Source organism: Scomber japonicus, chromosome 16 (assembly GCF_027409825.1).
Source record: "Scomber japonicus isolate fScoJap1 chromosome 16, fScoJap1.pri, whole genome shotgun sequence".
Lineage (NCBI taxonomy): Eukaryota > Metazoa > Chordata > Actinopteri > Scombriformes > Scombridae > Scomber > Scomber japonicus.
In genome coordinates, this window is record NC_070593.1 from 25,216,960 (window position 1) to 25,230,661 (window position 13,702).

Below are 13,702 nucleotides of genomic sequence, written 5' to 3' on the forward strand. Positions count from 1 at the left end.
GGAGGACAGGAATCCCCAGCAGTATATCAGGTATATTTCTGTTAGGTGTTCCTCTTGTTACAACCATCTGTTGAGGGATATATTGTTTCTATAAAGACCCAAATACCTGACCAAAGCCAGAGTTCAAGAATATTTCCATGTGTGTTTGGCAGGCTATTTTGTTTGCAGAGGCACCTGTTGCAAGGGTAGATGAAATTACATATTTCAGCTCCCCTGCTGTCATGCAACAAGCCATCTCTGAGATTTCAAACCTCTGAAAAGGGTTCACCGACGATGATAATTGAGCTCACAGATTGGAGAAATCCTGTGCCCACATACCTTTCGAGTCAAGGTTTTAAGGAGCAACAGGGGGTAGAAAGCCCAAATACCCCATTGGCCACAGTTAAACCCACAGCACTTTGAAGTGCCAGGAGAGGTTTGTACTGTTTGTTTGACTCTAAAACTCACTCACAATCACATTTTCAATTCTGAGAAAGAACGAGGGAGGGAGGTAAAAATAAATAATGCCATAATACAAGCTGCTGTGCTGATTCAAGATCCCTGCTTAACAAGTGCTTGGTCATGACCCTTTTGCACACATGCGCACCTGTATTAGCGTGTTCTGCAGAACAAAGATAGGAGAAGGACACATTTTCACACTCATGTGTTCCAGCCTCTGGGATCTGGCAGCCAACTTGGCCCAGTAGCTCCTTCAAGAGCAGCTCAATTGTTCTGGGTCTCAGAATCTATACACTAGCTTTCAATGACAAGCTAACATGTTTGTCCCGAGGTCTCTAGTTTCTCTGGCAATTTGGGGTGCCGGTCAGGCTCCTCACACTCTGTTCCCATGTGCTCAGAGAGGCCCGGGGGGGACCCTGTCTTTTAATGTGGGGACTCTCATGAGTGCCCAAATCTGTGACAGCACAGAGAAGCACAACAACACTGAATGAAACACTGTATATTCAAAGACCACTTCATAACAGAGCAGAGTACTGAAAAAGAAATAAAACTGAATATGGAATTGTCAAAGTTTACTACTTTGTTTGCCAGCAATACAGTTTGGGAAATGTAATTTTGTTGTGGCCAGTTCTTAAAGACCACAAAGCTGTTAAGTTGTAAGCAAATTATGCATCCTGCAAACAATTTCACCAGCAAACTTTGATATAGATGCTTTTATACACACTTACACTCCAACACACAAGCACTAGTACTTCCAAAAGACACACTGAGCTGCTCATAGGACAGCACAGGTACCCACAAAGAGACTCTCTCTAAGGGCCTTAAATGGGCTGTTAGTGATTGTCATAGCACTGCTGGCCTCCCTTTCTTTACTGCTGAGACACACAGAGCCTGACATTAGTTTATGTAGCAGCAAGGTTGGAGAATACTTCAATGAATCTTAATTTGATTTTTTTTCTGCTTTCATGTGTTGACAAAGACCCTAAAAGCTGTGTGAAATACTTTTTTCAATAGTCCTTGTTTTTTTCACAACACTATTGGTATAGGTATTATTTGTTGGTATGCTGTAGAGCCCGACTGATTTATCGGCCACCATTTCTCCACTCTTATCGGTATTGGTATCGGTTCAAACGTCCCATATCAGTCTAGTGTGTGACACTGAGCTGGTTGGAATCAGTTACATGTGCCGCTTTGCACATATAAACGTTTGGCAGGTTTTGGTAGTCTCATCATCATACACTATGAAGCTACAAGGCCACACCTGATACATATGCTGGGAGGGAGTATCATGGTAGAAGTTTGAGGATGTACTTGTATCTTAAATGAACTCATTGTCAATGTTAAATTAGCACAAGTTCCCAAATGAAACAAATAGGTGTTATACTGACTGGTGAAACATGTACGTCACAATTTGTTGAGCCAAATTTTTAACATTTTTACTCCTGTGTAGTTTAGCACCATAGCAAATAGGCTATCCAGCATCTACAATAGCACTTTGTTACATCACGACATTGAGACACATTAACTGTCATTTAAGGATATATAAGTCAACAATCAAGTCATTTTTTCAGTATTCTCTGCTCCAGCTGTCACCACAATATGTTCCATTCTGCACAACGAGGGGGATTGTCCGACATTCCAAAGAGCCAATCTCTCCACAGGGAATATTTATCTATGGAAGCCGGGATATAAAGTCTCACCTAGAGAGGCAGGAAATGGACAGGATATTGAATTCTGGAAGATTATGTAACACTTGCCGTTTCTTACAGGTAGCTAACATTACACACGTTTTACCACAAGCTGAAACAGAAATTTTGCCTGGGGGTCACGTTAGTTTAAGAGATGGGGATAAAGAACATGTGGCTAATTTGGGTGCCACTTCAGCAGAGAGCAACGTTTGGGAACATATGGTATCATCAGCCAAGTCATGTTAAGCAATAGCTGTTCATTAGCAGGATCTGAGATAAGCATATAACGCATGGTTGGATGATTTTCGAGAAAAAAATAACATACAGAAAATCCTCTTATTAGGGAAATTCACAATATTAGATCATGGGTCAAAGCTAGTTCTGTCACTGATAAAGGGCCATATTGTAGGATCATGTCCTGACAACATAGTGTGTGTCAGTGCAGCACTACTAATGGAAGTCAGGAGACCCTGTTTGGCTCCCAGCACTGAACGATTATCAGGAGCTATTAGATGTTACATCATGTTCTCTACCTGGGGACTTCTGGATGGGATGCGTGCAACAACAAGTATACAATAAGACACACACACACACACACACACACACACACACACACACACACACACACAGGGTATATTCTAACAGAGATTACCACATAAACACTAAACTCTCCGTCACAGACTCACAGACACTCACACACAGACAGACACCCAACACCCCTGGCTGTGGCTGAAATCAGAGGTGCAGATACGCTTGGCTTATGTAAAGCCTGAGGGCCTTGACAAGATGTTCTAGTTAGTCATAGCACTCAGTGACCATATTTGCACTAAATCCCTTACATCACCGCTGGCTGGTATTAGCAAGAGACTCTAAGAGGACCTCTTTCAAGTAAATAAACCATCCTTTTGAAATGAAACCACTCAATTTGTTAAGTGGTGCTGTTGTGTAAATAACTCATTATGTAAGTATTCAACACCAGTCTTTGTATTAACATTGAATCAAATGATGCGTAATGTGAACAGGGTATTTTGTTTTAAACACTCTCTTAGCTTGTTGTTTTGGCACAGCAGGCACATAAACCACTGTACAGACAAAGCATGTAACTACTGGGTATGAAAGTCTACTAGCAGGCTAACAGCAATGTTTTCAAGACTTCAGAAAGATCAAACTGATGCTAAAAGTAGAGTGAATATTGGACTTTAGTTCATCAGGTTGACTACAAATCAACGCTACATGCTAGCTACATGTCTGCTGGTTGTTCATGGTGCTGAATGTAAGCTAGCAAGTTTGCCAAATCAACCTGTTAAGAATACTTTCAGGACTGTGTCTGTTAGCTTCTTTTTAACTTCTTCTGCCCGTGTAGTGGCTAAAGACCGATAAATGTCTGCAGATAAATGAAATGAAATGAAGATTTTCTAAGGTCATACAGTATCTATTTATACCAAGTTTGCAGACAAGCAAACTGGATGTGCTGTGAAAACAGGTGCACTCTCAATTTGGGCCTTAAATTGTTTTATTGAATTTACTCAACAGACAAAGAAGCATTCAGTCCTACTGTTTATATGAAAACTTACAAATCCCCTGTATTTGTCCCTGGACGGCAATGAAATGGAACTGGCCTAGCTTAAGTGGTCTGCAGTAAATGTGTTGGCCAGTTTGTTTTGCAGGTGAACAAAGTTAGTTTGTGCCTTTGTCGCACCCTCAGCGGCTCCCTCCAAGTGTTATCTAACCAACAACAACTGGAGCCGTCGCTTGGCCGAGGGAAACAAGGGAACCAGTGTTTGTCACGGACAGGACCGGCTGAGGGAAATTCTGCTGTCCTGTGCTCTCCATTCAAATCACTGTCATGCTGTAATTTGCGGGAACACAGTACACTACTGTGTGGTGTGTGTGTGTTTGTGTGGGGGGAGTTATGTCCGAATAACTTGTGAGCATGCATATTTACTACATACAGTATCAGTCAAAGTTTAGGACACACTTTCTCATTCAAGTAAATGAGAAGGTGTTTCCAAACTTTTGACTGGTACTGTAAACATTATGGCAGTTATTGCTTAATGGGTGTGTGCACATGACTTCCCGCCTGCATATACACACACAGACATGCAGGTTATTATCCAATATTGCACACCAGTTGTTTTTTTCCCCTCATTCTCCAATAAGCTGCCTCTATCCATGAATGAGGCGTTTGTTTGGTTTTTCCTCCGGCTTTCCGCTGTGCACTGTTACCCCGGTTTTGCTCTCCGTTTCCTGGCCTGGACAGGGCTGTTTTTTTTCACCTTAGTCTTACAGAGGAAATGATTTCTGACTGGAAGAGATGGGGGAGGAACGACAAACTAATATATCCTACCTCTGAACCCGGCTTCAGCGCGCACTTGCAAACCATTTTTGTTCCAATGTGCCCAGGCCGTTGCCAAAACATTGTTTCCACTACCTTCTACTACAGTACAAAGAGTGCTCATAAATGTCTGCGGTTGTTTGAGTGAGATATTCAATAACTGATATCGGGGTAATATTGAACTTGTGCCTTTTCATGTGGGTTCACATATGCAAATGAACATTCTGTCAACAATTCAATCCCCTTTGATACTATGCAATATATTCAAGGAAATAGCACACTGCGAGTCCTATGGTTATCATAATGTATTAGAAGAAAGATTATATCTTTCTTTTATATTATTTTTTACCCTTGTTCCATTTCATTCTAAACTGTTTTGGTGCTCCAGCTTCCATCCTCGCCTTGACATCCCTCTAAACACACCATAATTCCACTGCTCTTCTTTTTCCTAGTAACTTAATACTGTCCTGCACCCAAGTACAAACTTTTACACATGCAGGTGCTCACACGCACACATACGCACACACACATTGTGTGTTTACTCCTTTTTATAAAGGTTGTCAGGACCTATCACATCACCTAAGCCTGCATGCCTAGGAAAGAGAAAGGAGGGGTTCGATCCTCGTCATGCTTCTAACACAAAACCTTCAGCCAAAAAACAAATTAGCAAAGAGACACAGGGGAGGGTTTATGACTATTTATTCAATTTGCTCTTGAGGGGGAGTAGGGGGGATGAATTCCCCTTTTTCTCCAAGCACAATGTCATTTCCTGGTGGATTTTTGACCACAAAGTGAGAGCAGAGTTGTTGTGGAGAGACACGCTGAAGGGTATGAAGAGAACGAGAGATGTTTTGGCGAGGGGAAAAGGGTGAAAGAGAGGGCTAACCAGAATGTTCTAGTGCTCTCCTGGTATGTTGACAATTCTTAAGCAGCACAAGGAAATTGCTCGCTCCAACGTGGGGAGCCAGATTTGGAGATTGAGGGTCCCGAAACAGAGGCTGGAAGTGTATTTGTGTACTCAGTGTTGTTTACGTATGCGGGCTGCCTTTGCACGTACAGTAGTGCATGTAGCGCAGCCTGCAGAAAATATTGTGCAAGATGTAGCTTAACACGTGCACACAGTGAGGATGCTTACGTCAATGCAAGAATGAGAAACTGGAATGAGGGCTGACTGTGTGGCTGAGCTCTTCTGGTAAGAAACTGCCTTTCAATAACATTCATCGTTGACAGTTTAGCTCTAAATTGTGGGTGCAGGCAGCCGGTCAACAGAGGGCCAGCCAGAGATTAGAGCATAGACCTCAGATCTTACCTTCTTCTTGCTGCAGTAGATCTGCCATTTCTTCTCATCTGGCAAAGCGAACATGGCCTCCCGGTTCTTATCCGTCAGGTCCAGTTCATCCTGCAAACAACAGAGAAGGCATTCATTTTTAAACCAAACCACTAACCATTCCATTTATTTTGTATTGGATTAGATTAGATACCCATATATGGCACATCAAGAATAAAAGCAGAAAAACCATGACAAACACAACTATTATGTTTGACCGGGAAAGACAAGAATCCCATCAGGACACAATCCCTCAATCGCTGTTCTTTTTACAGAGCCAAACACTTTAGCAATGACTGGAATCACTGGGTTTGTTGAGTTTACACAGTGACATTTGATTGTCCAACCTTCCCCCTGTCTGACTGCGAGCTGGTCTCCACAGAGGAGTGTTTTAATATTCACCCTGCTGCTCTGTTCAATTCTTCCGCTTGGTACAAGGAGCCTCCTGCACCTTTTGAAATGCATATGAGCCCAGGAAATGAGTCTGTGTGTGCCAGGGAGGAAAAGTAAAGACTTGGGAAAGAAGAGATGGATAAATCAGGGTTGAGGAGAGATGGAGAGAGATGCAGGGAGGAGACAGAAAGAGAGATGCATTGAAAAACGGGAACATGGCGAGAGAAAAAGAAAAAAGGGGGGAATGTGCACATACCACAAAAAAGAGAGGATGGGATGCTATAGCACCAGGGCTTTGTGCTCAGGCTCAAACTAATCTCATCATAATGGTTTTGCTACCATGACGTCAGCCAGAAGTGCCGGGCCCCCTGGGCCCCCCAGAGTGAAGATGGCTACCGGTGCCAGAGGTGGGGCCCCTTAAAGCTAGCCAGTAGATTCACAGGGTTTGTTTTCATCCATTCAGCTGGCCGGGGTGGGCTGAGGTGGCCCACATTCCAAGTATCCCAACACTATGAAGAATGACATCATCTCTCACCCAGTCCTTTCAGTGGGATAACCAGCGGTCACATTATTGTGGTTTTGAAAATAAAAAAAAGAAAAATCTGAAGGGTGTGAACTTCAAGGGGGTCTCATACAGATAAAAACCTCAAAGAAGCTTTAGAATCTTTGGTCAAAGCATTTTTCATCTCAACAGCATGATTGCAATGATTAATTGTGACCCAGAGGGGATCATACAGAGTCTAGATTACCCACCACAATCAAAGTATGCTGCTGCATCAAGCAGAAAAGCAGCCACCTTGTGGCTGCCCAGCATCTAACCTCTGACTCTCTGTCCTTCAATATTTACAGATTTCAGCTTGGGTTTGGATCATGATCCTCTCTCCACATCCTCAGGCTTAGAAACGGAGGCTGAGAAGCCAGCTTGCCTCTGGCCTGTCGCCTGGTCGCCAGGTCAGAGCCCTACTGTCCAAGCTGCTGCTGTTTGGAGGAGCTGATACTGGGAGCTGATGGGGAAATCAGTGAGAATTGGAACCCTGGATTTGAACCAGATGGGAGCTGAGCCTAGCAACTGATCTCTCTGCTTCTTCATGATCTTTCTTGCCTGCCCCCTACTACTCCTCAGGCCTCTACATTTAGTCTTTTATGGAGGGAGTTATGTGAGAGCAGGATATATGCCAGTGATGAAAATGAGTATTCAGGTGTCTGCAACATGCACATTCTACAGTTTGGGGGAGCAGGTAAGCTACCCCAGCAAGAGAATTCCATTTAGAAATTGATATATGATTATATAAGGCTTTACATAAGATTTAAGGTGTATGAATGGGATAATGACAAAGTCAAGTACAGGAACAGGAATAGAGGAAAGGAGTGGCTGGCTGGACTACAAGGGCTAATGCACAGATGCTGAGCTTATGTTTTATTTAGCTATTGTCAGGTAGAAGTGGTGCATTTGAATGAGAGAAAAGAGAAAGTCAAGGATTAAGACATGGGGTGGGTGGAGGAATGTTCATGTCATGCCAGCCAGAAGACTTTTCGCTTCTTTCCAGTTATGCAATATCCCACCATTTGCTTCAACCTCCACCCCCACCACCCTCGGTTTTCAAAAACGTGCTCCAATACCACATCCGCATCACATGGCCTCTCCTCATGACCATAGCAACACCCAAGAAACACGCAGTCCCTCTCTCTCTCTTTCTCAATCTTCCAAAACAAAATCAAACCACTTTCCACTTTGCTGTGTAAAACCTTCTCTTGATGTGCCCCCGTCAACCTTCGCCAGCACGCTCCAGTTGGGAATTCACATAAACCAAAGCTAATATTGTTACACCTGCTGCGCAAGAGGGGGGAAAAAAGACATAGCTAAGGCCTCTGAACCCCTTCTTTCATATTTCCAACAGAACTGGCTATCGAATAATGTTACAAATTAAAAAGGGCTGTCACGGTGCTTTGACTTGTCGTGTCCACAGCACACTGACTGACCTGCCCTGTCGTTCAATTTCCTGTTTCTCAAGACATGGTGGGCTTTTCAAATGTGCCAGGGGACATGGTGGAAAGAGAGAAAAGGCCCAAACAACTTTTATAAAACAAAATGGCTTCATAAACGCATAAAATAACTAAACTGCATGTCATCATAGCCTGTTAGCTTGCTCTAACAGTTACTATCTGAACTACCATCAATTTAACTCAAGAATGTACTTTGATTTGGGGAAAGTAGATAAAAAGTAATGTCTGCTCATTATGCAGGTGTCTGAGTCAGAACACATTGAGCCTGCATAAAGACTGGAGGCAGCTGTGTAGCCACTAAACAAAGCAAACGTGTTAATTTGTGAACTTAACGGTGTATTGAGACAAAATGTGAAGCACATTTTCACCCCTGTGTTCACATGAATTTAACTGCTGTCTGCTGAATGTGTCTGTTTATTCACCCCAAACAGCGGAAGTACCTACTGTATAAGTATTAGCTCTGGCTAGCTAGCATGTACCTATTGCTAGCAAGAACCTTATGTTGACCTTGCGCTGTGTGTTTTGGGTGTGTCTGTGTGACAGCTATGTGTCTGACTGATCTCTGAATTATCCAGACATGCCAGTTACAGCATTTCCTCCAGTGTCTCTGCTTTTTTTTTGTCTCATGTCTTTATAATTACGAGGTAGATTCATAGAGCCCCGGGATAAGTTTGATCTTTTGTCACTCAGTTTGAAACCTTTCCAACTTGTATGAATGCACGTTCACACAGAGTGACTCACGACTTCTCTCCAATTTCACACGCAACAGTGACACATCTACACATTGCTTTGCCATCACACTTTTACAACACACTTTCACTTGCTGCTACCTCCTCCAGTCACTAAGCTAGGCTAAACATGTCCCAGCATGTCCTCTGTCACAGACATGAGACTGACATTTATCTTCTTTTCTCCTTCTCGGAAGGAGAATGTTGAATTGTTTCTTTAAGCGAAAACATTTTTCAATAGGAATGATTTGGAAATATGATTTTGAAGTGAAAGTGAAAGCCTACTGAGCTGCAAAGAATGAGCTGTTCTGGGCACCCCTATTCCTGGAAGCTCCTTTGTCTTAAAGACAATGTTGTATCACAGTTGGAGAACTTCTACAGCTTGGAAAGACATGAAATTCTACCAACGGGATCATCAGTACAAAAGATTAATATTAAAAATATGTTTTTTGATTTTTTTTTAAAGTGTGGTTGTAAAACCACACTAAAAAGGGGAAGTTTACTTTAACTCTCAAGGTGGATTTGGCAAAAAAAACTCTGTGTAATTCTGTGTAAATACAGCATTAGTTTTAAAACTGACAATACAACCTGTAGCTTAAATTAATTCATCTATATTCACAAATTCAAGAACAGAAGCGTTTTCAGTTCACTACTGCTGTGCTTTATTTCTCCGACTGGCTTCCTCTCCATAGCAAGAACCACCAAGGCTCATGGGTATTGTAGTATTTAAACTCATCTGCCATGCCAAAATGATGGAAAGAACAGGATTTATCAGACACGAAATTGTAATAATTGAACCTTGCCTATATGATCATTCCATTACCTAGAAGAGTCCCATGTTATTTATGTTAAGTAACAATGAGGATATCATTTAAAGAACATTTTGAAATAGAATACTCAATGGGAATACTGCTCTTCTCACTTAACAACTCTACAGCTACCAAATGTATGATGTACTGTAATACCCCCAAGGATTAACATGATGAAGATATCTTAGCTTTTGTGCCACTAATCATAGATTATATAGCTACATAAATTAATTTGTGTGACATAACAGGAGTCAGATGATACAACATGTCTGTGGGAGATTTAAAATATTTATCTACACCATATGGAGAGAGCGTAAAGAAAGGGGAGGGAGGGAAGAGTCAAAATGAAACATAGTCAACTCAGAGCGGTGTGGGAAAACTTCAATACCTGCTACTGTTTAGACTACACGTTCACTTCATGGAGACAGATGTACCACAGGAGAGGAGGTGGGGGTGTGTGCAGGGCAGTATGGATAGGTGGAAATGGGTGAGGAAAGTGGTTTATGCATGTGTGTGCATCTAGCGTAAAGGTGGAAGAAATCTAAGACTGAAATGTGAGGGGAAAATATTCAGGAGAGAAACGGGTGAGTGAATGAGTAGGTGTGAGTGACTGGCATAGTAGTGGGAGTGGGAGTGTCTCTGTGACAACTGATTGAAAATGTGTAAGACTCCACCTAAATGGGAAATGTGTGTGGTCCAAGAATGACATCCTCTCCAATGTGTGTGTGTGTGTCTGTCTATGAAGTGGCATTTCCACAGTGGATTTGAATGCCTTTACCTCATGCGAAGTCTTATAGTACTGGCTGAGAGGGTCAGTCTGCTGTAGCACTGACACACACACACACACACACACACACACACACACACGCTGTGGATATATCCTGCAGCGGTCTCTGGGCGAGACAGGAAGGCAGAGGAAAGACAGGCAAGATGGCAGGAAGTCATATGAGGCCTCAAGGGGACCCACAGGAAGCTGTAGCTGCCATTATTGACCCAAACGAGATTCAGTGAGGGTTTTTTTGTCAGCGTGTCTGCCTTTTAAACCAGATATAGACTCACAACTCATACTAGAGTTTTTCACATAAGGCAAACTAGGCTAAGGCTGATTCATTAACCACAATCAAGAAAATGTCAAAGATTAACTTCTTCCTCGTTAGATATCATGCGAATGGTCTTAGTGGCATTACGTCCCTTTGTAAACCATCGCACAACACCACACACACACAGGGCTCGCACCATTTAGCACCATTCAAATGACTCATAGTATTCTCTCTTTGATGAGTCAGTCAGTAGGCTAGCCATCACTAAATGACCGCCTTTCCCCTCGTCCAAACAAGGTTGACTCAGGCCAGGGAGAGCTAAACTTTAAAGCCAGTTAGACAAGCAAATGCGAGGGGAAGGAGGGAGGGAATCAGAAAGGAAAGAGGGTGCATCCCAAGGCGTGCACCGGGGAGGAAATTCGCTCCCAATGGCTCAGCGGGTGGAGAACATTTCCATTCCCTCCTGTTACGCAATGCATTTTTGATTTGCGTCCGGCTCGAAAGTCACACTGGAGGGAACATTAGGAAAGGATTTATGTTTAAGAGTCCAGTTTTCCTGGAAACCCAAGTTGAGGCTACATATGAAAGAGCCTAATTTTAACCACCACTGCTTTAAGAAAAGAATTTGCATGCCACTGAAGACAATGATTGGGAGTCACATGGAGTGGACGCTATTAAAGGGTTTGGTGCACAGATGCCGTGCCTGACACTGGACAGCTGGACCATTGCCCAGAGTGGTTGGATTAAAACTGTCCCAAATTACGAGACACAGAAAGAAAGAATGAGGCACCCACATGGGGAAATAGACAGACAAAGCAGATAGAAAAAGAGGGCAGAACAGAGTGCTACAGAGAGAAAGGCAGAGAGAACACACACTAATCTGATGTCTGCCAGTACTGTACTTGCCAGATGTTGGCCTGTTAGAACGAAATCGGCTGCATTCATTTGTCCAGATATACTGTACATATCCTCTCTTACTGTATCTATACTCAACAATTCATTGCAGAAGCGTGAAAGACAGGATCTTTCTTTCTTAATTATTTGAGAAAGAGTTGATGAATAGGTTGGGTAGAGCAACCTCTACAAGAAGAACAAAATGCAGATGGTGAGTCAGACTTGGCGTCTTTCTTTCCTCATAACTAATAAATTGAGTTACTGCTTTCAGTTCTATTCCACAGCACGTCTGAGCCAAAGGTGTCCCCGAATCGTTTCCTTCTTTCTTAAGAATTTAAGCCCCCAGTGTTTCAGTGGCACTGCATAGTTGGGCTGAGGCACTTGCGAATGTGTCAACACATTGGGACCATATGCAACCTTTTCCATAGTAAACGCAGTGTGTTCATTGCTATCAGCTGCAACTTGTAAATACCAGTGTAGTTGTCCCCAAACAACCTCACACTTTGGTTTCTCTTTGAAGAAACAAAAATTGCATTTCGGCTTACCAAAACTGCAACCAGCAAGAAATGTATTCAAGTACCCAAAGGACTGAGCATATCCAATTTTCAATTACGATACCTAAATATGAGAGCAATTTCACATTTGGTGATAAAACGTTATTAGCAGGGAATTGCCCGATAAACAAAAACGAAGCCGTTATTGCTCTTGACGCCATGCCAACCTTCACACATGGCCTATATATCAACTATGCGTGCAAGCCTTGAAACGCTGGTGGAAAGAAACTGTTTAAAATGCACCCAGATCCGTAAAACAGAACCCAGAGCTGCAGCACATTTGCTATCAGGTAATTCTGCGGCCATCTGCAAATGTGTAGTTTAATTGATGCGATCCATTAGCTCCTCTGATGTGGTCTTTGTTCATTGTGTCCAAATCAGTGGCGATTGCTTCCAGGTTCATTTGCATGGGTTTGCCGAGTTCGTTATCAGCACAGGAGGATTTCATATGGATCTACTGCAGACTTGGAGGAAGGTTCATTCTACAGACTTTCTCTAAGATGAGTTGTAGAACATTTGGCAGAGGAGAGTCTGTTGGAACACAGGAGAATCAAGACTGGATCTCACACATGCTTACACTGCAATATTAGTTTCTTAAACTGCACACTAAAGGATAATAAGTCATTGCTCTTTTGCTGCATGTTTTTTTTCATAAAGCAGCAGGGAATATAGTGGAGGCTGTTCAAACTTAATCCTACTGGGGTACCCGCAGACCCTAGAGCTATACTTTTTGTCATATCTCACAGGTGCTTTGTTCAGTCATTCTAATTTTTCATGGACTTTCTCAACTAATTTGTTCCTGATGACTTAATATCATTGTTTTCCATTTCTGTTTACTTGGTGCTTTTCAAAAATACCATTGTATTGGGATCCTGGGGGACGCCACTCAAAAGCACCCAATTCCGCCTATGTAATTTTAATAGATGGAACTATTTATGGAGTTCATGTTTGCCAAGGGTCCTAATTTAAAGACTATCAGGGGGTAGAGGCACTCTATCAGTCATTTTGAAGGCTTTTTGGAAAGGTTGTACTTGGGATAAAAGCTGCAATGTGTATTCACGACAAGTATATATATGCAAATTAACTAACTTATCTAAAAAAATAAGCAGTTTCTTTCAGATTGGATTAATTGCATTTCTAATAATGTATTTAGGAAGAAATAAGTTAACATTATGCTGTGATGGTTAGTCTTGGGGTCACCAGGGACACCAGTAAACAGTCTTTGTATGTTAAATATGTTAGTCGGATCAGGTTTAAAGCTTATACATTTTTGCGTTCTTGCAGTGTGTAGGGTTAATGTAGCAGAAAGCTGATAGTGGGTGAGGAAATTGTAGGCTTGTGATACCAGAACTTTCCACTGTATCTAGGATGTGACAATGGCCAAAATATCTGCTATCAGACATATCCATCTTATTACCAAAGTGATATTTCTGTTTTTAAGCAATACTGCCTAGAATATTATTGTGACATCAGCTCCAAAGACTTTTCTTCC

General features: G+C 42.3%; 1 protein-coding gene across 1 annotated transcript in view; it reads right to left on the reverse strand.

Moving 5' to 3' along the window:
- The window catches only part of daam2 (dishevelled associated activator of morphogenesis 2), a 62,319-nt gene that overhangs the window by 45,474 nt on the left and 3,143 nt on the right, over positions 1 to 13,702 (reverse strand). The window contains exon 2 of the mRNA XM_053335634.1: positions 5,771 to 5,860. Within this exon, the coding sequence (XP_053191609.1) occupies positions 5,771 to 5,860 (90 nt within the window). The remainder of the gene's footprint in view (positions 1 to 5,770; positions 5,861 to 13,702) is intronic.